At 30.5% G+C, this 23,270-nt stretch overlaps 3 protein-coding genes across 3 annotated transcripts; all 3 read right to left on the bottom strand.

Moving 5' to 3' along the window:
• Window positions 1-365: 365 nt before the first annotated feature.
• Window positions 366-3,611, bottom strand: LOC112785146 (probable galacturonosyltransferase 9). Its single transcript, XM_025828589.3, has 3 exons — window positions 2,914-3,611; window positions 1,394-2,611; window positions 366-1,004 (listed from the first exon to the last, which is right to left on the bottom strand). The coding sequence occupies exons 1-3, from the start codon at window positions 3,064-3,066 to the stop codon at window positions 729-731; spliced, it is 1,647 nt and encodes a 548-aa protein (XP_025684374.1). The 5' UTR covers window positions 3,067-3,611; the 3' UTR covers window positions 366-728.
• A 4,829-nt stretch (window positions 3,612-8,440) lies between these two features.
• On the bottom strand, window positions 8,441-8,953 carry LOC112786509 (uncharacterized). Its single transcript, XM_025829881.1, has one exon. It carries the CDS (start codon window positions 8,951-8,953, stop codon window positions 8,441-8,443), a length of 513 nt encoding a protein of 170 aa, XP_025685666.1.
• Window positions 8,954-12,568: 3,615 nt separating this feature from the next.
• On the bottom strand, window positions 12,569-13,598 carry LOC112786827 (uncharacterized). The gene has a single exon (XM_025830192.3). It carries the CDS (start codon window positions 13,484-13,486, stop codon window positions 12,836-12,838), a length of 651 nt encoding a protein of 216 aa, XP_025685977.1. The 5' UTR covers window positions 13,487-13,598; the 3' UTR covers window positions 12,569-12,835.
• Window positions 13,599-23,270: the final 9,672 nt, after the last annotated feature.

The following is a 23,270-nucleotide window of genomic DNA, read 5'->3' as shown; positions in this document are numbered from 1 at the left end:
TAATCTATAATCTAATTGCTATACAAATCATGTTTTATCTCTCAACAAATGATAAACTCTAAATTATTTTAATTATTTTACTGGTATAATACATTTCTCATATTGACTTGAATATTAGAAAGCCTCTTACAGATTCCTCATCCAGTGAATAGTAGAAAAGTCCCTGTTAACTTCATATGGAATGAGCTATACACGACCAGTGTTATCAAAACACAAACAATAGTAAGTATTCTGTTGTGCTCTGTACTATCTTTTTATTTCTGTCATGAGATGGTTGACAACAATATCTAAATTCCAAGCCAAACCCAAAAAAAAAAAAAACATTATACAATTTTCACCAAAAAAAGAATATATGCCCAGAAACATGAAAAAGAACAGAATACAGTGGTATATAGATAAAACAGTAATATCTTCTAGTTAATCATAGTCATTACATTACCATCAGCAATTGAACAAATACTAAATATGCTCCAAACTATAGAAGAAAAGAGAGAAAGGGGGTGTGACTACGTGTACATTTTCCAATTCAAAATTATTGGTTACCATCTGAAAACTATCAACAACAAATTCTCAGACAGAATTCCCATTAGAATATAAACTTGATGACAACACAGAACTTCTCTGTGAAAAGGGTATATTTAACTTGATAACCCCAATACAATGAACACTTGGTTTCAAGTATATCATATAATAACAGCACCAATGCACTGTTGCAGTGTTGATCTCAATTACAGGCCAAAATTACACATCTGCACAAACTCCATGTCATTGTCAACATATTTAGTCCAGAGATTCTTGTATTGATTCAAAGCAATGTCGAGCCATGGTTTCATGTTTCCATTGTAATGGATGACAGCCGCATTGTTGATCTCGTCCATGCTGATACTAGGATTGTATCCTAGCCCTAGCACATGCCAGGATTTGTCCAATGACTTGGTTGTGGAGTAGAAGGTGATCAAACCAGGCGCAAGGGTCCCTGATTTCCATAAAGTTTGGTCCTCATTCTGATGACAGATTTAGACCAAAAAATTAAATACAATAGTCAGCACCACAGTTATAGTAACCTATTAGTATTGTACAATGTTGGACAAATACGAATACGAGTATTAAATGATGCACCGAAAAATACGGAAATTTTATAAAAGATAAAAATTAATCACAGGTTAAAGAAATTTAAGGCAGCATGCATATGTGACTAAAAGTGAAGTATTTGTGCATCATATGTATTGTATAAAGGGAAGCTCAAGCATTGTTCGGGGAATTTTTTCAGCTGAAAACATTAACCCATGTATTTGTCAAAGTATTGACATAGAATCCTATAGCAGCAAAAAGTAATAGCACATATTAGAGAAGTTAAAAGTTGCACAGATAACTAAAGGCAGAAGAAATTTACCATGCTTTGCCAGTGATGGTAATTATCCGTGCATTTTTCACGCCTCCAAGTATCAAGATTGAATATATTCACACCATAGGACCAAGCACAAGCTTTTGGATTGAAGTTATCCTTGATTGAAGGATGAGAGAAATTTAAGTAATGAGAGAATCGGTGGAAAGAGCCAAAACAGATCTCTACGGCACCATTCACCTTCCCATCCAAATCGATCTTCCACAAACCTGTCAAGTCTTTTTGAACCACAACATCATCATCCAAAAGTAAGATTTTATGCAATTTAGGGTACATCTCCGGCAAATAAAACCGAAGGTAATCCAACATGGACAGGTACTTATTGCTAGTTTTCATGTCATTTGTTGTGTTTTCAGCTTGATTAGACTTCTGCAAGTTTGCTAAGTCTCGCTGCTTCAACACAGGGACATATGATGAATTTAAGAAAGTGAATTCTTCTACGGCTTTCACCTCCAAATATGCTCCTCCTTCTACTGGCCTCATCTTAAACCACACCTTCATCGCCGCAACATTCATCCTGTTCGATACTACATGAAAAACATGCTTCCATGGCTCTGCTGCATTCTTCACCACCGATCTCACCACCACTGAGACAGCTATCACATTATCTGAAAATATTGCATAATGATACAAACTGGGATCTTCAAACTCCGGCTTAGGACCCTCATCCCGATATTTCTCCGGATTTGAAATCTGCTCTCCCATTAATCTCATTGCCAAACAATGCAAGCTCTTGGGAACCGATCTGGCAGATATCAAGCTGGCCAAGGCCCCATTCTTCTTGGCCTTGTTAAGCGACTCGTGAACCGCAAATATAGTATCCTTCAACTTCTGAATCTTCAACTGATTATCATAATTCTCCTTCGCCTCAACAATCATCATCCGTGCAATCTTCACTCTATCCTTAACCTCTTTCTCAAACTGCCTCAACACATCCTCATCAATAGGACCATCCGTATCAAACAGCGAAGCTCGGTATGTCGGCCTCAAGGAAATATCCGAGAAATTCTGCGCCAATTCATCGAACATCTTCAACTGCTTAGAAATGTCAAGCTTGAGCTTCCTTGCATAAGCAGCATAGGCATTCACTAGGGTTATGTGATCTCTAGCTTGCTGGTGTATCAAATCCACTCTGGTCCTAAGAGGGTCAGATTTCAATGCCAAAAACGTTCTATGCACATATGCATTACCAGTCGTGGGAAGAGTCTGTAACACAAAAATAAACAAAAGGAACACAAATTTTAAATCCTTACATCATGTAATTAACTTACCAATTCAACTACGCTGCACAGAAACCAATTCGAGTATTCAATACAACACACAAATACGGCAATTTCATGATTAAAAAAAAAAAATCAGTCACATATATAAGAACTTTCAGACAGCACTATATGAAGCAAATACAGTATTTGTACATCATAAAATGTCGATTATGCTTTTATATGATCAAAATCCTTTTTTTTTTGGTACACATAAAATCCAATGAAGAAAGCATAAGGGGAACTTACAGACTCATCAGGTGTTGTGGAGGGATTGGTGGTGAAGAGAACTGAAAGAGTTGCAACGAAGAGGAGAAAGAACATTGCAGAGATGAAGATCCGGAAGGAGAAGAAGCTTCGGAAGCTAGATCCACCTCTGGTTCCTCTCACCGCAACCGCCATTGGATCAGGAACAGAGCCCTCTTTGGATCTTGAGGTTTTATCAATCGAAGGAAAGGAGGCTTCTTATGCCGCAGAAAATTTTGTTAATTTCACTGTCAGTGTCAGATCCAAAGAAGAAGAAGAAGAAGAAGAAGAAGAAAAAGAATCTGCGTGAGTGTGTTAGAAGAATTCTTCTCAACTATTTCTGTTGAATTTTGGTAGCAAAATTAATTGCGGGGAATGGAAGTGTGTTATGTGATTTTGTGGAGTTAGTAATGATTATGAATGTGAATGTGTGTTGTGAGTGCTACTTCCAAAAACTGGGTATTTCACTTCCAAAATGTTTCATAATAAAAAAATTAATCAAAAACAAATAAATTTATTTTATTTAACATTTATTAATTATAATTAATAAATATTAAATAAAATAAATTTAGATTTTTTTTTTATCTTCCTGATATTATCCTTTTGACTTATGAATCTAAATCCTGGCTCAACCACATACCTTGTTAGAGATCATGGATTATTTCCTAATTTTGACTTTCCTATTTATTTATTTGGGACTTAGCTTTGGGGTTTATTTCTTCCATATTTCTTTAGTTAGTGCTATTACAAAAAATCAATTATTAATATTATTATTATTTATATATTATGCATATATACATCTAGTATAGTTTATTTAGTTATTTAAATTGCTTTTGGTGGTTTGATCCGGAACAATAAACCTTTGACGTTGATTCATCCGTGTCGGTGATAATAATAATCAATTATTTTCCAAAATCAAATTGGTTCCGTAGATTTGATGGCGCTGAGTGAGTGCCATAAGAACGGAAGATAAGTTGGGTTTAGACTTTAGACACTTTTTGTTCTTGGTTAAATACCTTGTAGGGTTTTTTTTTATTCCTGGTATCTCTTAGTCCGACAAATCAAAGATTAATCTACTGTGGTACTGAGTTCTATTTAAGAGTTTATCGTTAGTCAATGAAGTTGTTGCATATACAAAGCGCAATTTAAACTCTCGACACTTGTTTAAGCAGACTAATGAGCTAATCACTAAACCAAATCAATTTGGTTATATACCTTTTAGGTTTTTTTTTGGGGTCTTTTTTAGGCTTTTGTTAAAAAGAAGTATTACTATCTCTTTCTAAATATAAGGTTTGCTTGAAACAAAAAGGGAGGTAATTTATAAATATGATGTTGCAAGAATTTGGAGAAATAGTACTGTAGGTTGGGAGTTTGTGGAATCTGTTGGAGCGGCCGGGAGACTCTTGTTGATGTGGGATGACATGATGTTTCAGAGAAGTAATTGCTATAAAGGTGAGAGGTGGTTGTGCATTGAAGGAGTGTTAACAAAGAATAATTTTCATTGTGCTTACTGCTTGGTATATGGGGCGCATGGGAGGGATGAAAAGCGGGTGGTGTGGGAAGAGTTGAGTTATATTGCGGGCCTGTGCCAGATTCTTTTCTGCTTGCTGGGAACTTCAATGTGATTTTGCAAGTCGAGGATCGCAAAGAGGTGACGAGTTTGCCGGCATCAGCGGAAGAGTTTAAGGGTTGGGTCCAAGACATGCAATTGATAGATCTACTACTTACCGATAGGAAGTTCACGTGGTTCAGGGGTCGATCATGTAGTCGTATTGATAGGGTACTGGTTAATATTGAATGGGTTGAGGAGTTCCCTGACATTCGATTAAAGGGTGGCCCAAGGGGATTGTCAGATCACTGCCCGTTGATTGTGGAGGATACGAGAGTAAGAGGGGGCCCTCGACCTTTCAGAAGTCTAGATTCCTGGTTTACGCATGAAGGCTTTCTGAGAAAGGTCAAAGATGAATGGAGAAAATTGGGAGATGCGCCGTTCATTGGTAAACTGAAGGCCTTGACGGTACCTTTGCGGCAATGGCACAAGAATAACTTTAGTGATATGAAAAACAGACTGATGAGGTTTGAGGATGAGATCAAGAAACTTGACAATTAGGTTAGTGATGGGATCTATGATAGTACGACGGAGGCTCGAAGGAAGGCGTTGGTGAGCTTTTGTGAAAAGTGGTACTTTAGGAAGGAAATCCACTGGAAGCAGCTATCTCGGTCAAAACATGCTAGGGACATGGACAAGAATACCAGATACTTTCATACCATTGCCTCGGCTAGAAGGTAGAATAACAAGATTGATGCTCTGATGATTCATGGACGGCTTGTGCGGAATCAGGCAAGAATAAGGCATGCAATTACGGGGTTCTACAAGGAGTTGTATCGCCAGGAGTATGCTCCGAGGATTGGTGTTCGGGATGGGTTGGTGAAGCAAATTGATAGAGCTGAGGCTGAAGCCTTGGAGGTGTTGCCGTCTGCGGAGGAGATCAGAGAAGCAGTATGGGATTGTGAATCTTCTAAGGCCCCAGGTAGTGATAGGTACAATATGAACTTCATCAAGAAATGCTGGAAAGAGATTGGTCAGGAGTTCACTGCAACGGTGATGGAGTTCTTCCAAAGAGCTGAGTTACCATCTGATGTGAATATAACATGGGTGATGCTGGCCCCAAAATTTGTGGGTGCTAAGGAGATCAAGGACTTTCGGCCGATTAGTATGGTGGGATGTGTGTATAAGGTGATTTCAAAGGTTTTGGTGAGAAGGATGAGATCAGTTATGCCGGGCTTGGTAGGAGAGACTCAGACTGCATTTGTGAAGGGTAGAAAAATTCATGACGGTGCACTCATCGCCTGTGAGACGGTCCATTGGCTCAAGGCGCGGAGAAACAAAGCGACAATTATCAAGCTGGATTTTCAAAAAGCTCATGATAGAGTTAGATGGAGTTTTGTGGATATTGTGTTATAGAAAATGGGTTTTGGACAGAGATGGAGGAATTGGGTAAAGGAGTGTGTCAATACGGCCACTATGTCAGTCCTGGTTAATGGATCACCATCCAAGCCGTTCAACATGGAGAGGGGACTCAGACAAGGAGATCCTCTTTCTCCACTTCTGTTTGTGCTTGTGGTCGATGTGTTGCATCGGATGTTGGGGGAAGCCATCAAGAACGGGCGCATTGATCCACTACTGGTCGGAGGTGAGCATATAGAATTGTCGCACCTACAATTTGCAGACGATACGATCTTGTTTTGTCCCCCAAAAACAGAGACAGTTGTGAATTATAAGAGACTGTTGTGGTGTTTTGAGTTGATGTCAGGGCTGAGAATCAATTTTGATAAGTCGAATATGATATCTGTGAACTGCAAGTAGGAATGGGTAGATCATGCATCTGGCCTACTGGGGTGTAAGCAAGCTGTCTTACCGGTTAGGTACCTCGGGATTTCTTTAGGTGCAAATCCGCGGCTGGTGAAGACTTGGAAACCAATCATAGATAAGGTGAAGAGAAGCTCAGCCTATGGAAAGCTAAGATTCTAAACAAAGCAGGTAAGCATGTCCTCATTAAATCGGTGCTGAATAGCCTACCGATATATTACCTAAGTCTGTACAAGATGCCAAAGGCGGTTGCGGAAAAGCTGATTGCTTTGCAAAGGAGATTTATGTGGTGTAAGGAGGACGGTAATGATGGTATCCCATTAGTTAAGTGGGAGATGGTTCAAGCACCGAAAAAGGCTGGGGGCCTGGGGGTTGGGGATGCAATGCTACGAAACACAACGCTCTTGTTTAAGTGGTGGTGGCGATTTTCAAAAGAGGATTGTCCCTTGTAGAAGAAGATTGTGTGTTCGTGTAACAATTTGAACCCTGATGTAATGCTAGTAAATCAGCAGTTACCGGTTAAAAAGGGTTTTGGAAAGACATCTGTCAGTTAAATATAAAAGAACAAAGGATAAAAGAGAAAATGGTTACTGGTTTGGCGATGGAAGTAGGGAATGGAAGGAGCACCCTGTTTTGGGGAGATAACTGGTTGCAAGGAGGGCCGCTGAAAGCGACTTTTCTAAGACTCTTCTCTATTTCAAACCAACAAGGATCTATGATAGGGGATTGTAGGTTTTGGGATGGGTTTGAGTGGATATGAAATTTCCAGTGGAGAAGAGAGTTATTCCAATGGGAGCTGGAACTTGTCCACCAGCTTCATGAGAGGCTACGGTTAGTGAAGTTATCAAATGGTAGAGAGGATAATGTGGTTTGGAAGTTTGATAGCAAAGGTATTTTTTTTACTAACTCTTTCATGCAGGTCCTACAATCGGAGATTCTATCAGACGAGATAACGAGCTATAGTTTCACAAGTTCAATTTGGAGAGGATTGGTGCCGCCGAGAGTTGAGCTTTTTGGTTGGTTTGTGCTTGTTGGTAGAGTTAATACCAAAGAGAGGTTGAGTCGGTTAGGCGTTATTATTCACACTGACAATATTTGTGTACTATGTAAGAAGGAGATAGAATCTGTCCAGCATTTATTTCTTCTATGTGAACTGACATGGCAGGTGTGGTGCAGTTGGTTGAGGTCTTTTGGTAGAGATTGGATTATTCCTGGAACCATAAGACAATTGTTTGAGAGTTGGACTGGTGTGCACAAACAAAAACAGGAGCAGAAGATGTGGCTAACTGGGTTCTTTGCAGTGATTTGGAACATCTGGTTGGAACGTAATGCTAGGATTTTCAATAATAAGGAAGCGGGTGTTGAGATCATACAAAGGAGGACGTTTTTGAGCTACAAGAAATGGACTGGCAATGATCTTTTTAGTTGTTAATGACAATGCCAGAGATCACAGAAAATTTATGAATTTGTTTGCTGTACTGTGATGTCTAGTCTGTTTGCTCCACTCTAATGTGTTGAGCTTCCTTTATTTCAAAAAATCTATCTCTTTTTTGGCACGGGATTATTAAATTGATCCATTGTAACTTGTAAGCAACTGAGATTGCGCTCAACATTTTCAAGTTTATATTTCGGCCCTTTTCAACTTCAATAGTCCCAAGCTTGGACTTTGGGAATTTATAATTATGTTTGCAAACTTGGGCTAGAGCCCAATGGGTTACCACTTCAAAACGGAACACAATTTGGCAATATAATGACCAAAAAGACAAAAAACATAAGACAAAAAAAAAAACATATGGCAACATTGGATGTGACTATGCGAGGACCAAAATTGCAGCCTATTGGGTAAAAAACCCTACTCACTCTCCTGGTCCGAGTACATAATGACCAATAAGAGTTGGTACTCCAGACCAGAAAAAAAATAACTAAGAGTTGATACTCAACTGGGTTGATATCTCACGGTAACAATCAATTATTTTATAATACGTGACATTAATATATTATATCTTTGTGCCACGTAGCACCTAATACTTAATATAACATATCATCATTTTTTTTTTTTGAATTAAAGGGAGCTCAACACAATAGAGTGGAGCAGGTACAATGCCACATGGTTCATGAAAACATAAATTACAAACAAACCTTATTAACTTCGACATTATGTCAACAACCAAAGGGTTCACCGCCAATCCATTCCTCTGCAGACGCAAATGACTTGTTTATAATTTCCCGCATACTTGAGCTGTGATTTCGAAACAGCCTGCTATTCCTTTCTAACCAGATTGTCCAGATAACAGCAAAGAATCCAAGGAACCACCTCTTTCTCTCCACCTTCCATATTGCCATGTTTATCCAGCTTTCGAAGTGCTCCTTAAGATTACCGGGAGGGCACCAACTCCTACCAAACGCATGCAGCCAAGCACACCACACCTGCCAGGTGATATCACAGCCAAGAAACAAATGGAACACAGTTTCCTCAGACTTGGAGCACAGCACACACAGCGTATCATGCTGATCAATAACACGTAGTCTACGCAACCGGTTCTTAGTGTTCACCCTTCCAATCAACACAAACCAAGACAAGAGCTCGATCCTTGGAGGGACGAACCCTTTCCAAATGGCCCGCGTGAAACTATAACTTGTAACTTCAGCCGGAAGGGCTTCCGCTTGCATCATCTGTGTAAAAGAGTTCGTTGAATAGACACCTGTGTTATCAAATTTCCAAATCACCGTATCCTCTCTTTCATTTGTAGGCTTAGCTGACTGTAATGTCTTATATCATCATTTAAATAACAAAAAGATCAATTGACTTATAGTTGTATTTTTTAAAAATTAATATAGTTAACAAAATTTTTTAGACTAATTTAAATAACAGACTATTTTTTATGGACAAATTTGAATAATAATAATAATAATAATAATAATAATAATAATAATAATAATAATAATAATAATAATAATAATAATAATAATAATAATAATAACACGGTGAATTGGTGATGACCACAACAATAACACCAAGTTTAGTTTCAAAGGGGAGGTCATCTGAAGGAGTAGTTAAACGATATTATAATATAATGCAATGCCACAGAGCATGTTTTTGTCTAGATGGAGAAAAACAAATAAAGAACATAGAATCCGAATTTTGGACGTATAATCATGGAGGATATTAAGGCTGATAATTTTAATTATAATATATATAAACTAATTCAATATCCTTCAAAGATGGGATTAATTCAATAAAACAATAAAAAAATTATGTAACTTATTTGATACTTTATCAAATATTTTGAACAGTTTTATCTAACCAATCAAACCTTTGATAAGTATTGAATTAATTTACATATTTTATAATTAGAATCGTCAATGCTCAAAATTTTCATAGTAAAAAGTGATAGTTTATTCGCCTAAATATGAACCTTTGCATTTGCTATAGCTAGGATGTGGGAAATAGTATATAAAATGTGTCGGTTCAAATATTATGGATTATATATGAAAAATGATATTGTCATTTTTTTTATAATGATATTTTACACATAATTCTTTTATATTATATATTTGTATGAATTTATAAAAAAGAGTAACATTATATTATTAAAGATAGAAATGACAATATTATTTTTTATATATATAATAAATTTAAAATACACAGTGGTTATTATTGTTGTTATTATTGTGTAATTTTTACATATAATTTTCAAAAGAGGTAATTAAGGCTCAATTTGATTGATAAGTTTTTACTATTTAACTTTTAATTATGTTTATTATGATTCATGTGTTTTATAATTGTAAATTAAGATGGACTTTTTTCACCAATTTAGTTAACAAAATACTTTTGTGTACAGTTAATTTTGTTTTTTCTAATTAAACCAATTATTTTAATTTGGTTTTAATCTCAGGAGCCATATACTGTCAAAACTACTTGGGGTAGGTAATAAATAATCAAATATGCATTTATTTTCCAATAATATGTAGTCAAGGTAGCTCCTAAAATAAAAGGGGTATAAAGATAAATTAGTACTAAGAATTCTAGGGGATGGCTTGTCTAAATGTTTTTCTTTTTGTGGAAACTTTTCTATCATCAACCAATGACCACTATAGACTCCCTTTTATTTTATCACTCTCTGTCTTGTCCAATTCTCCCCACAATGCAATTCCACTAGAATAATTAATTACTACTTAAATATTATTAGTTTATTGAAACGAAAGATTTTATTATTTCCTCCTCACAGTCACATTTCTTTTGGCAAGATATTTTCACTAAGGCATGGTGTGTAATTTTTTTATTCATACATTTAAAATAGATGAGAAGGAGATCAATATAATGGAAAGTTTATCATATATTTTTTTGAGTAACTTATTAAAATGATATCCGAAAATTTATATTGTTGATAAAAAAATTTTAAAAAATACTAACGACAAATAAGTTCTTCAAATGATTTAAAAATGCGACAAAAAGAACTAGATATTAAATATCATATCTAAAAAATGATTTTAGAGATAAGATTTTTTTGCAAATTTTTGCAATAATTATTAGAAAAATAAAATCTTTTTATCTTTAAAATTTGATAATTTTATGTCAAATAAATTTTTTTAAAAAAGTTTTTTAATGACCATATTTTTTGAAAATAAAAAGAAAAAAATTAAAGATTAAATTTTGCTTTGAATTTTTTTTGTACACCTTCTAAATATGTATTCAAATGTTGCCACAAAAATTCAGATCAAATAAATAAATCGTTTGTTAATACAAAAGTTTTTTTGTCACATTCAAAAATATAATAATTATTGATTATTTTTTGTTGTATTTTCAAATCATTCAGAATGTTATTTTGTCAATAACATCTTTTAAGTATCTTTTTATCAGCTATTGAATCTTTTAGATATCAAATTGGTAGTTAATTCTTTTTTTTTTTTTTTACTATTTTATCATGTTTTAAATAAGTTATTAGAATGAGTATATTTTGTAACAGTATTATAATAATTTATTTGGATGAAAAGACAAATTAAATTAGAATTTGATGAGAACTTCTCCAATTCGGAAAAAAGTAGAAAAGAAAGTATTTGAAAGGTCATCATGGAGAGTTTAATCAATTCTAAATGAGGTGTTTAAAAGTAAGAATATTATTTAAATATGTAAACAACATTAATGATGATTTTTTTTTTTTTACCAAAGATATAAAGACTCGAACCTGCAACCTCTTAGATAAGTATGGGGAGATTATGCCATTTGAACTATTATTCATTGGCAACAACATTAATGATGATTATTAATTTAAAAGTGGGAAATTTAATCTATAACAAAATTTAAAAGAGTGGGGGAAAAAATGTTTATAAGATATTGAAATGAAAGCCACATCAATTCAACAACAATAATTTTCCTTTTCTTTATAACATGATATTATTATCATCTTTATGCAATCCTTTTTCTTTTTCCTTTCTCTCTCTTTCCTTTATTTAATTTATTTATTTTTCCCTCAATTCTCTGTTAATTACTGGAAGATGAGGTCAAGAGAGCTTTGTACATTGTTTTCCGGGCCAGAGAATCATGATGGTGTTTCTGACTCTGATTATTATTAGTGACCAACAACTTAGTACTGCTAACCATTAAACCAGCATGTTTATGGATTACACCATTTTTAGAAATTACTAAATACTCAAACTCAATAACATGCTGTCAACAAGAAGTTTAATCAAAGAAGAAAATCAAAAAAAAAAAAAAAAACTACTATTGAGACTACAATATTATTGATACTTTCTAAAATAAGTGTCTGACGATACAAGTTTATAATTTTTTTTATTAATTTAAATTTTTAAGATGAATAATTTTATAATATATATGATATTAGAATTCTACTTTTGAAAAATCTAAAATTCAATTCTTGGTAAACTTTAAAAATAAAAAAATAACATAAGATAAATAAAAAAAAAGGATCTATACAAAAATTAAACTGTTAATATAATGATTTAGTGACAATTTAACTTTCTTGAGTTCGTTAAAAAATTAATATATCTAAATAAAAAGGCACTTGTTTTAAAATTGGAGGAGTATAATTTGTGTTGCAATTTTTTGCAAAACAAGCATTATCTCTATGAGTCCTGCTAGAGAGATAATGGGCTATATGAGTTATAAAATGAACATTTTTCATATTATCTAGAATCTCCATACTATCTAGAATAACCATCCTAAAAGGTTAAACTGATTTTCGGATTCACTAAGGATCAAACTCTTGATCTTTTGGATCTAGAGCTCTAATACCATGTCATGATACCACTCATTCCAAAAACTTCAGCTGATGGAAAAAGATAACACTAATAGTTATATCTTTAATACTCTCTAAACATCTATTGTACACATTGTACAAATATTCCATTAACTCCTCATACTTTCCCTATCTCTATTTCACAAGGATACTTACTTTAATTTTGGATACAAGATCTAATTAAAGCAAAATAAATTAATTATAAACTAGGATTATGAGAGCGGAGGAGTAATTAATTAACAATCGCAATGTGACTATGATATTATAGAAGTCACAAATTGGAAGGTAGTGAATCAAATCAAGCAACAAGGTCCATAGAACTCGAAAGAGATTGGTTTGAGGCACAAGAATTAGGAACATCTTGTTCCAGTAATGGAGGAGGAGGAGGAGGAAGATGATTAGGGCTATGAATCTTCATGTCACTAAGCATCTGTCGAAGCTCGGAAGCTTCTTCTTTGAGCTGAGCATTCTGTTGAAGAACTTGTTCATGGCACTCCGAGACATGGTTGAGCTTGTCCATCAGCTGGTGGTTCTCGTTCCTCAGCCAAACAACTTGTGACCACAGCTCATCAAGGTGCCTTTGCTTTCTCATCCTCGATCTTCGAGCCGACTCGCGGTTCGATATCATCCTCCGGTGCTTCCTCTCGTTGATGAGGCTCAGTTGCTGCTCCTCCGCTTCGTCCGAAGTCGAATTACTACTCATGCTTATGTATGAGTAGGACGACTGAGGACTGAAATCGGAGGAGAACATTTGTTGGTGGTGGTGAGGGTAATTTGGGAAATTCGCGTATATTTGGTTGCAAAATCTTGTTGTGGGAGTGTAGTTGTTATTGTTTTGAATTGTAGTGTAGTTATTAAGAGGGTATGGAGATGGGTTTGTGTTATTAATATTATTATTTGGGAGTAAATAATTGAAGCTTGTAACAACTTCTCTGGGTTCTTCTTGCATGGTTTTAATTTAGGGATTTGAATAATGAGTAGTTTTAGCAATGAGAGAAAATGAAAGGGATTTATTTGGAAGAAACCAAGGAAGGGATTTAATTTGTGGAGAAAGAAAGAGTGGGAAGGTTAGGTATTATATAGGGAGAGAAAATGTGGTACATTATTGGACCTACTTAGCTCTACTGTGTTGTAACAAATTGTTGGTGTTTTGTATCTTAAAAGGTTATTATTTATTATTATTTAGATTATAATTATTGATTGGATGCCATGCAGATGATGATGATGATGATATTTACAATTTTATATGCCGGAAAATAGTGTTGAATAAAGTAGGTATAATTAATAAGAAAGTTAATTTTGATGTATTCACAGTGTAATAGTCAATCAATCGAGCAATTATATCCGTTTTTTTATGATCATTCACGTCATTAATATAAAAAATAGTTATTTTTATTGATTTGATATTACGTAATTAAATACACATCTAAAATTATTTTACACTAACAGTGCATTAAAATTAAATTTATTAATAAGATCCTATAAATAAATTAAATAAGAATGTGTTGAATAAAGTTGGTGGAATTTATATTTACGGTATAAATTTATATTTGTGTAAGAATATCTTTTAAAAATGTTTTTTTTATTGAACTCATTTTTTTCGTGGGGTACCAAATTATAAACACTAAAAGGAGAAATAAAGTGTAATGTGTAGTGTATGGTGTCTAGTAAAAAAAAGCAATGTTTAGGTGACACTTTTCATTACATTTTTTTTAGTGATAAAATTAAACAATAACAACAAGTGAGAGTTAAAAAACGAAAATGATAGTTTATATAATTAAAAAAAATATTTAGAAAAATACAAATATCATTTGTCCTTAAAAAAAATGGAGAATGCTAAGAACAATATTTTTAGTAGAGAAAATGTAGAATTGGCTCATTTTAACTTAAATCCATATCAAATATAAAAACAAATATTGATCACCTAATAATTATTTAAAAAAAATTAATAATAAAGATCAAAAGACATATAGTTCCCCATGCATGCATGTGCACATATAACATACATGCTTTATGATGTAACATGTCATGTGTGAATGACATGATGATAGCACACAAGTGAGTGAGTGAGTGACACAAAGGTGGAGAGCAACTTGGGTTTGTGGATAATCATTTTGGAGAAAATTATGCTTACATCATTTAGAGATATACAAAGGCATTTCATATCATGGAGAGCATATAATAATTAATAAAACTATTGTAGGACTGTTTCTTTGAAAGCAAGCACAAGAAGAAAAATAATTTGGAGTTCAACACTTAGTTTTTTTTTTTTCATTATATTATTAAATTGAAAGGATGTTTAGTGTCCATGGACAAATCCATCTGTTATGTTAATGGGATAAATAATACTCCACTAGAATTTAAAATTTTTTTTAGGAGTACACGATAATTTTATTTATTTATCTCAGTTATGTTATTAAATTAGACTCATTAGATTAAATTATTATAAAAAATATTTTATTATTATATTATACACATTTTGATTTTTGTGTCAAAATTTTTTAAATTCCTCACTTTGTATGTCCAAAATGATTATCTTTTGGACAGTATTCATTATTTCAATGACGTAAGAAATTGGAGGAAGAAAAATACGAGGATGTGAAAGGGAATTGTCATTTGTAAATTCATAACTTAAGAGAAAAAAAGAAAGAAAGGTTAAAAATTTTGATGACTCAAGAGTCACTTGTTATGGGACCTCCAAAAATACAATAATAATATTACTACTAATAATAATAATAATATGTATATAAGGGGTTAAAAATAGAGAAGACAAATCTTTCATCAGCAATCACTTCTTAGGTTTTATTTTTTTATTTTTTATTTTTTTTTTGGTTCCTTTTTGAAGGGTTAGGTACTTGAGTACTAATCAGAGTCTGTTTAGGATGTGGGAATGACTGCTTTTAGTGTGGGAAAAAAATTCAACATCTAAATTAATTAATTAAATATTTAATTAGTCTCCATGTCAGGCCAATCATGTATGCGTCAGAAATGCTTAATGCTTCAAGCAATGTACTGCGTGTTTATTTTACAGATATGCTGAAAAGTGAAATGAGTTTAATTAATGATACATATTTTAATAAAGATGTTAATAATATTTTTTTATAAAAATATTTATTTAAGATATAACTTATTTGTTTAATTATATTTTAAATAAAAATAATATTTTTATAATATATTAAAATTAATTTATAATTTACTATCTAATAACTAAAAAAATATTTTTATATAAAAATAATTATATAATCTTTATTAGAACATCACCTAATTAATTGCATTGTTTCATCATCCTCTATAGTATGGTTTTTCCACACAAATAAAAATTGACCTTTATTCATTATTATTAATAAAACGATACAATAAGTTATGACTGAAAAGATAGTAAATTGTGATATAGCTTTTCTTTATTTTCAAAAGAAAAAAGAAAAAATATTAGGTGTTTCGAAAATAAGTTAGTGCTACGAAATTTTTTTTTAGAAGAGAACTCTTAGGTTATATATATATATATATATATAATAAGATTAAGTACGATTTTAGTCCTTAAAATATAGATCAAACATTTTTTTTTTTTAATTTTTTTTGCATACAAAAATCGTCATTTTTATTTAAATATTAAAATTTTGGATTAAATTATTCATAAAAAAATATAAAATAAAAAAAGATAAAATAAGAGAAAGAAAGTATTTTTGCTCCTACGAAGAGAAAAGGAAAGAAGAAAAAGGAAAAAAAAAAAAGTTGTCCATCATCCACTTCTGCCTCCGCTTTTGCCAACACTTGCCGCCACTTTCGTACGATTTTGGTCTCTAAGGTACAGACGATTTTAAAACCAAGTTAAATCTTACGGACATTTAGAGACCAAAATCGTACTTAGTCCTATACAATACTATTCCAACATTTGAGATTGTTACAGAATTCGATTCTTTCCGTATCATTTTTTCATACCCAAAATTTAAATTTGAAATTATTATTCATTCAACAAAGAGAAATAATATATTTGTGGCTCTTACTTCTAATGGATGGTGATATAGCTATTAGCTTCTGTTTTTGTTTTCGTGACATATTTGTCATCTAAATGAACAAATAAAATAGAGGCATGATTATGATTTATTACTGTGATAATTTGTATGATTGTTGTAATAATTTGTAAAATATTTTGACAGTAACGCCTCTTCAAACAACAAAAGAGTCACCTCATCACCACCTAATGATTAAATTGCACGAATTTTCAAAATCTATATTTTCCTCTTCAATTTGGCTCATCCTATTGAATATCGTTATTTTTTAAAAATCTTTTAATTAGGAGTGTGATATTGTCACTTGTTTTTTGTTTATTATATGTTATTCCTAAATTACTCTCGCAATCTCTTCATTATGAAAAATAAAATAATAATGATAAAAGTTAATTTTAAAAAATCAAACAAAAAGAGAATAGCATTATAATAATTATAAGAATGGTAATATATCACTCTCTTTTAATTAAATTGGTGGAGGTGGTCTACAAGACGGATTTAAGGGGGACAAGCATATATAGGTCTTTGTCCTCCAATTTTTTTAAACAAAAATTAATAATTTTAAGTATATAAAATTATTATATATAATATAATTTTATTTTTTATTTAAAAATAAAATAAATAATTATCTTATATAAATAATTAAATTATTAAATTCAAAAACAAATAATCATTCTTAAATTGAAAAAATATTATTATTAATCAATTTTTGATTAAACAGATTTTTAAATTTTTAAAATTTAAACATTTTTTAAAATATTTTTTCTTAATTTTTATATATATTATCATATAAAAATACTTCAATATATATATATATAGTACATATATAAAAGTAAATTATTTTAAAATTTATTTTTTTTATGATATTAAAATAATAACATATTAAGTGATTATTTAAAAAAAAAATTCATGATATTAAAATTATAAAATATTAAGTGATTCATTAAAACGATTATATTTTATATATTTTATTTACGAATATATTTTAAATGCATATAACAAAATTATTAGAACTTATTTATATTATTTTATAGCATATCTTTATAATATGGAATATAAAAATATAATTTACTGTCATAATAATACTCAACAAAATAAACTAATTAAAAAATTATAAAAATTAAAATAACTTTTTATATAACAAGTAATTTTTAGTATTTTTTTATTAAAAAATAAATAATTATGATTATATATATTATTAAATATATTATATTATATTTAATTACATAATATTTTAATTTTTAGTCCCTTCAAATTTCTGGATCCGTCTAAATGTAAAAAATTTGAATGTGGACAAGTCTTTTTACACTAAAGCAAAGAAGAGGAAAAAAAAAAGAAAGAGTTGTCCTTAGCTTTTGTTTATTTTGATCTTTGATGTATGTATAACTCAAGACTTAACACTCAAGACTACTTGAGCATTACAGCGATATATTATTTAAATTCTTAAAAATTCTATGTCAACGCCCTTTGATTAATGATTTTATCTTTTAACACACTCCTTTAAATAATAATTTTTTTAAAATTTATTTAAATTTTTGCATCAATTTTTTTTATTTATCCTATGTTATTTTTTTTCAAGAATAACAATGATCGAATTCTAGACTTTTTTTATTTTTTTTTTTATCATAGAAACTTCCTATGATACCATAGTATGATACCAGTTTTTTCAAAAACTTAAACTGATAAGAGGAGATATGTAACAAATATTCTCTACATACAAGTTATTTTTCGATACAAATCCATATAAGTTTCTTTAATCTAATTCACCACACGCACCACTATCTAACTAACCTTTCAATTAACACGGGAATATATAATTGCCTTTTTTTTTAAAGGATTTCGTTTTTGTTTTCGAATTTTCTCAGCGTTTTTGATCTACGTTCTCTTCCATCTTTGTGTTTTCTGCGTTTCTCTTCGTTCGTTCTCTGCGTTTTCTTTCTTAGTTTTTCGTGATTTTCTTCGTTTTTTACGTTTTTCAAATCAAGTTCTGAAATCATTTTTGAATAATTATCTCATTGTTGAAGATAATGAATGATTCAAGTTCAGATTGTCAATTGAATCAGAGCGAAGTGGATTATTGTTTTGAATCCAATCAAGTGATTGAAATGTGGTTCGATTCTAGTTAATGTTTTCGTTAGTAGTTTGTGATTCTGTAGGTGAATAATGTTGTTTTTGTTTGTGAAAATTGATGTTCATCGTTGACGGTTTGAATTGAATATAATGTAGGAGTTCTGTATTAAAAAAATATTTGTGTGTATTTGCATTAAATTTCGGTGTAAAACTAAGATATTTATGTGTATTATTTAAGAATTTTCGGTATCTGTGTACGGATAAGTTTTGCATAATTCAAAACTCTTATTCTCCCTCCTCTACCCTTTTGCTGCTTCTTCTTCTTCTTTTTCATTATCATCATCATCATCATCTTCTTTTTTTTTTCCTTATTCATCTTTTTTTTTCTTGTTTTACCTTCTCAAGTTTCTTCTTATTTTACTATCTTAACAAGAATAAAAACAAAACAAAAAATCAAATAAAGAAAAAGAAGAAGAAACACATAATGCTACAAAATTACTTGGAAGATGATGAACATACATTCATTCAACTAAAAGAAAGAAATAAATAAGAAAAAATATAGTATTAAAGAAAACATTTTTGTGTATTTGCAACAAATTTTCGTGTAAAACTAAGATATTTATGTGTATTATTAAGAATTTTCGGTGTATGTGTACTGATAAGTTCTGCATAATTTAAAAATCTTTCTCTTCCTCATCTTCTGCTGCTTCTTCTTCTTTTTTTTCATCATCATCACCTACCATCTTTTTTTTCTTATTCATCTTTTCTTTCTTGTTTTATCTTCTCAAGTTTCTTCTTATTTTACTATCTTAACAAAAAAAAAAAAAAAAAAACTCAAACAAAGAAGAAGAAGAAACATATAATGCTGTAAAATTACTTGGAAGATGATGAACTTACATTCATTCAACTAAAAGAAAGAAAAAAATAAGAAAAAAAATAAGAAAAAAAATACAACATTAAAGGAAATATTTTTGTATATTTGCAGCCAATTTCGGTATAAAACTAAGATATTTTTATATATTGTTTACGAATTTTCAATATTTTTGTATTGATAAGTTTTGCATAATTCAAAACTCTTCCTCTTCTTCCTTCTCATCTTCTGCTACTTCTTCTTCTTTTTCTCCATCATCATCACCATCTTCTTCTTCTTCTTCTTCTTCTTTTTTTAAATTTTTTCCTTCTTGTTTTACCTTCTCAAGTTCTTCTTGTTTTGCTCTCTTAACAAGAATAAAAGCAAAAAAAATCAAACAAAGAAGAAGAAAAAACACATAATGCTGCAAAATTATTTGGAAGAGCATGAATTTACATTCATTCAACCAAAAGAAAGAAAGAAATAAAGAAAAAAAAAGAAGAAGAGAAAAAATGTAGCATTAAAGAAAATATTTTTGTGTATTTGCAGCAAAAAATTTCTGTGTAAAACTAAGATATTTATATGTATTATTTAAGAATTTTCAGTATTTTTGTACTGATAAGTTCTACATAATTTAAAACTCTTCCTTCTCCTCATCTTCTGTTGTTTCTTCTTCCTCATCTTCTTATTTCATTTTCTCATAATTCTTTTCGAATTCAGTTTCGAAACTTCCTTCATTTTTCGTGACGATTTTGAGAGATTTTGATCATTGTTTGAATTTTGAGTGTTGCGATTTTGATTGAGTGAGAAGAACCGTTTGTCATAATAGTTTTGCGCTATTCAAGAGTTGGGAAAACGCATATTTACAGGCAATCTAAACTGAAGGTTGTTTTTGTTAAGTTTGAACCAACTTATATGAACTTATATACCAGAAAGACTTCTATGTATAGCTGTCCTTATTATATCTCTAACAATAAGAGTATTTTTTTAAAATAATTATTTAAGAAAATCATTAATGGATTCCTTGAATATTAATCATAGTTATCAAATTCGGACCAGATCGACCGGTTTGATTGGAAAACTGATGAACCGAATCTTAAACCGATTCGAATTAACATTTTAATTGGATAAGTAAACAAATCGGTCAAATTAGGTTTAAACCGAGACTCGAATCGAACTGGTTGACCCGCTGATGTCAGCATCACTCAATAGGCACTGCCTACTGGGGTCGAACTTGAGTTATTCAAGTTGCAAAAGAGTCTGCAAGCACTGGGACAAGTTTTCTCTTTGTATTACATAGTATTTTTTAATAAATATATTACTAACTATTAGACATATTCTAATTAATAACTTGTGTATTAATTCTTTTAGTCATGTAAATTTAAGATATTTTTTATTTTTTTATTCTAATGAATAGTATTCATATTAATTTAATTTATTTTTTATTTTATACTTACTTTTTTTAAAAAAGAATTATTTTTTAATTATATATAATTATTAAAATAAAAATTAAACTTTGTTAAATATCTTTAAATAAAAAAAGATAAGCAAAAAATTTTTATTAATCAATGACATATTTTTGTTATTGATAATTATATAACATCTATTAATATTAATATTTTTTAACATATATTTGAATAATGTAATAGATACTAATTAATGAATTAGAAAATAAGTTAATTTAATATAAAAAATTAAATTTTTATATAATTATTTAAATATGATCGAATCAACTGGTTGAACCAGTTCTTCAGTAATCTGGCCGAGTCAATTGTCGGGTCAATTCTGATAACTATGATATCAATAAATTAAAATATTATTTTTAATTAATTTTAAGAAGTCACTGACATTTATAAATTTTTACTAAAACTCCAAAATTTGGATTTTGTTTTTCGATATTAATTTTGGACTTTTTTATTTTATTTATCTAAACATAAATATTCTTTTATTTATATTTATATAAATTAATTGTCGAATTATTACTTGTTAAGTTGTATTATTGTTAGAACTTGTTTAGCTGCACTAGTGTACTCCTTTTACAATCGGAAACAATATATAGTCTCAGTTTAATTTGTAGGTCATTTTGTGTTCACCATGCTTAGAGTGGAGTGCAAATTCATTTAGTAAATGCGGTAGCTACGTACAAAATGACCCATAAATATTTTTGAAAGTATTTTTTTCGCATATTTTGAAAATTAACTTATTTTTATATTTATTTAATTTGAATAAAAGAAACATATTTTATATATCTAACCACAAATTAAACCTATCTTGTCTAACATTTTCTTTTGTGAGTTCATGCATCATTTATTTTCTTTTTTCCACACACAGTCTTCGAAATAGTGTTAGGTCAACTTTAAATAATAAATTTTTTTTACGGTTTTTTTTAGCCCAACAGACAAAAAATTAATCTGTCACGAATCTGAGTGCAATTAAAGATTTGTTGTTGGCTAATAGGTTGCTATATGTACAAAACAAAATTCGAACCCTCGACATTTGCTTAAACAACGACCACTCGACCAACCTAAATTAATTAATTTTAAATAAAAAATTATGCTTAGCATTTGACAATAATTAATTTGGCTAAATTTCTTGACTCTAGGGTGACTCAAGTTTTGATGGTAAGAAACTAAGAAGTTGCATATACTAACCTTAAAGGCTTAAATAGCATATCCAAAATTAATGTACATTCTGAGTTGGGTTTTCTTTTCCCACCAAAGGAATCCATACTACCAAATCATTGGAGTGGGAATTGATCTTAACCACTCATAAAAGAGTGGAGAGTGAACACAACATATGGTGGAAAATAATAATAATAATAATAATGATAATAATAATAATAATGGTACTTTCTATTGCATCGTCCACTAAACCAAAAATCTAAAAATTCATTCACAAGAAATTAAATGAGAATCAAAATCCTTGGTTAGAGAAGAAGAAAATGCTTTCTACCTTCACTTCAATTTCCGTATGTGAGTTGGACTGAATGGTCAACAATGTCATTAGACAGTGTTGGACTCTTTTCTTTTCTTGTCTTTCTATTGTTCTTTACTTTATCTCTCACTTTCTCTTTATTTTTTTTTATCCTGTGGAAACTTGCATCAATCATAAAGCTAGTTTGTAAAATAATGAATTAATATATTTTTTTATTAATTAAATATGTATAACAAGTTAACAACAAAATATAAAAATAGTTAAAATAATAAATATTTTATTAACAAATAGTATTAAATTTAAACTCTAGAAATAGGCACATAGATTAATATCCTTCTTTATATTATATAGGAGGAGACTTTGACCATTAGTATATGTCTCTCATTATTGACCAATTAATTTGTACTATATAGTACTCTACAATATATACATGTACATACTATACACATTAGTTTTGTCAAATCAAAATGCTACATGAGCCACTAAGACAAAGTGGACAGCCTCAGCAAATTGACTTTTTCATTTGATTAAAAATATTATAATATTGTTCTATGAATTACCTCATTTGAGATTTAATTTATTAGCAAACATGGATGAATATATGAATATAGACATATTAGGTGAGAGTGTTTATATATAGAAAACTGTAAAAAATTTCAACTTATTAAAATAGGGACATTATCTAGATCTTATATATAAACTACTCAATTTCACTTTTTACTTAAAACATTGGAATATTTGTAAGCCTTCCTTTATCAGCTAACATGAACCACTCCACTTTATTTTACATGCAAGAAAGAACAAGTTATGTGTCATTAACTTCTAACCTAAATTGTTTTGGTCAAGTTAATATTCTTCTCATGGTTTTAAAT

This window comes from Arachis hypogaea, chromosome 20 (assembly GCF_003086295.3).
Source record: "Arachis hypogaea cultivar Tifrunner chromosome 20, arahy.Tifrunner.gnm2.J5K5, whole genome shotgun sequence".
NCBI lineage: Eukaryota > Viridiplantae > Streptophyta > Magnoliopsida > Fabales > Fabaceae > Arachis > Arachis hypogaea.
The sequence above is the reverse complement of the archived record's forward strand: the minus strand, read 5'-3'. Positions and strand labels throughout refer to the sequence as shown.

What these genes read in the sequence shown, in the direction of transcription:
- LOC112786827 (XM_025830192.3), bottom strand. Translation starts at nt 13,486, where the DNA reads ATGCAAGAAGAACCCAGAGAAGTTGTTACAAGCTTCAATTATTTACTC.
- LOC112786509 (XM_025829881.1), bottom strand. Translation starts at nt 8,953, where the DNA reads ATGATGCAAGCGGAAGCCCTTCCGGCTGAAGTTACAAGTTATAGTTTC.
- LOC112785146 (XM_025828589.3), bottom strand. Translation starts at nt 3,066, where the DNA reads ATGGCGGTTGCGGTGAGAGGAACCAGAGGTGGATCTAGCTTCCGAAGC. An exon ending in CCACAACACCTGATGAGTCT is followed by an intron (nt 2,612 to 2,913) that starts GTAAGTTCCCCT and finishes TTTGTGTTACAG; the next exon opens with ACTCTTCCCACGACTGGTAA. An exon ending in ACCATCACTGGCAAAGCATG is followed by an intron (nt 1,005 to 1,393) that starts GTAAATTTCTTC and finishes ATCTGTCATCAG; the next exon opens with AATGAGGACCAAACTTTATG.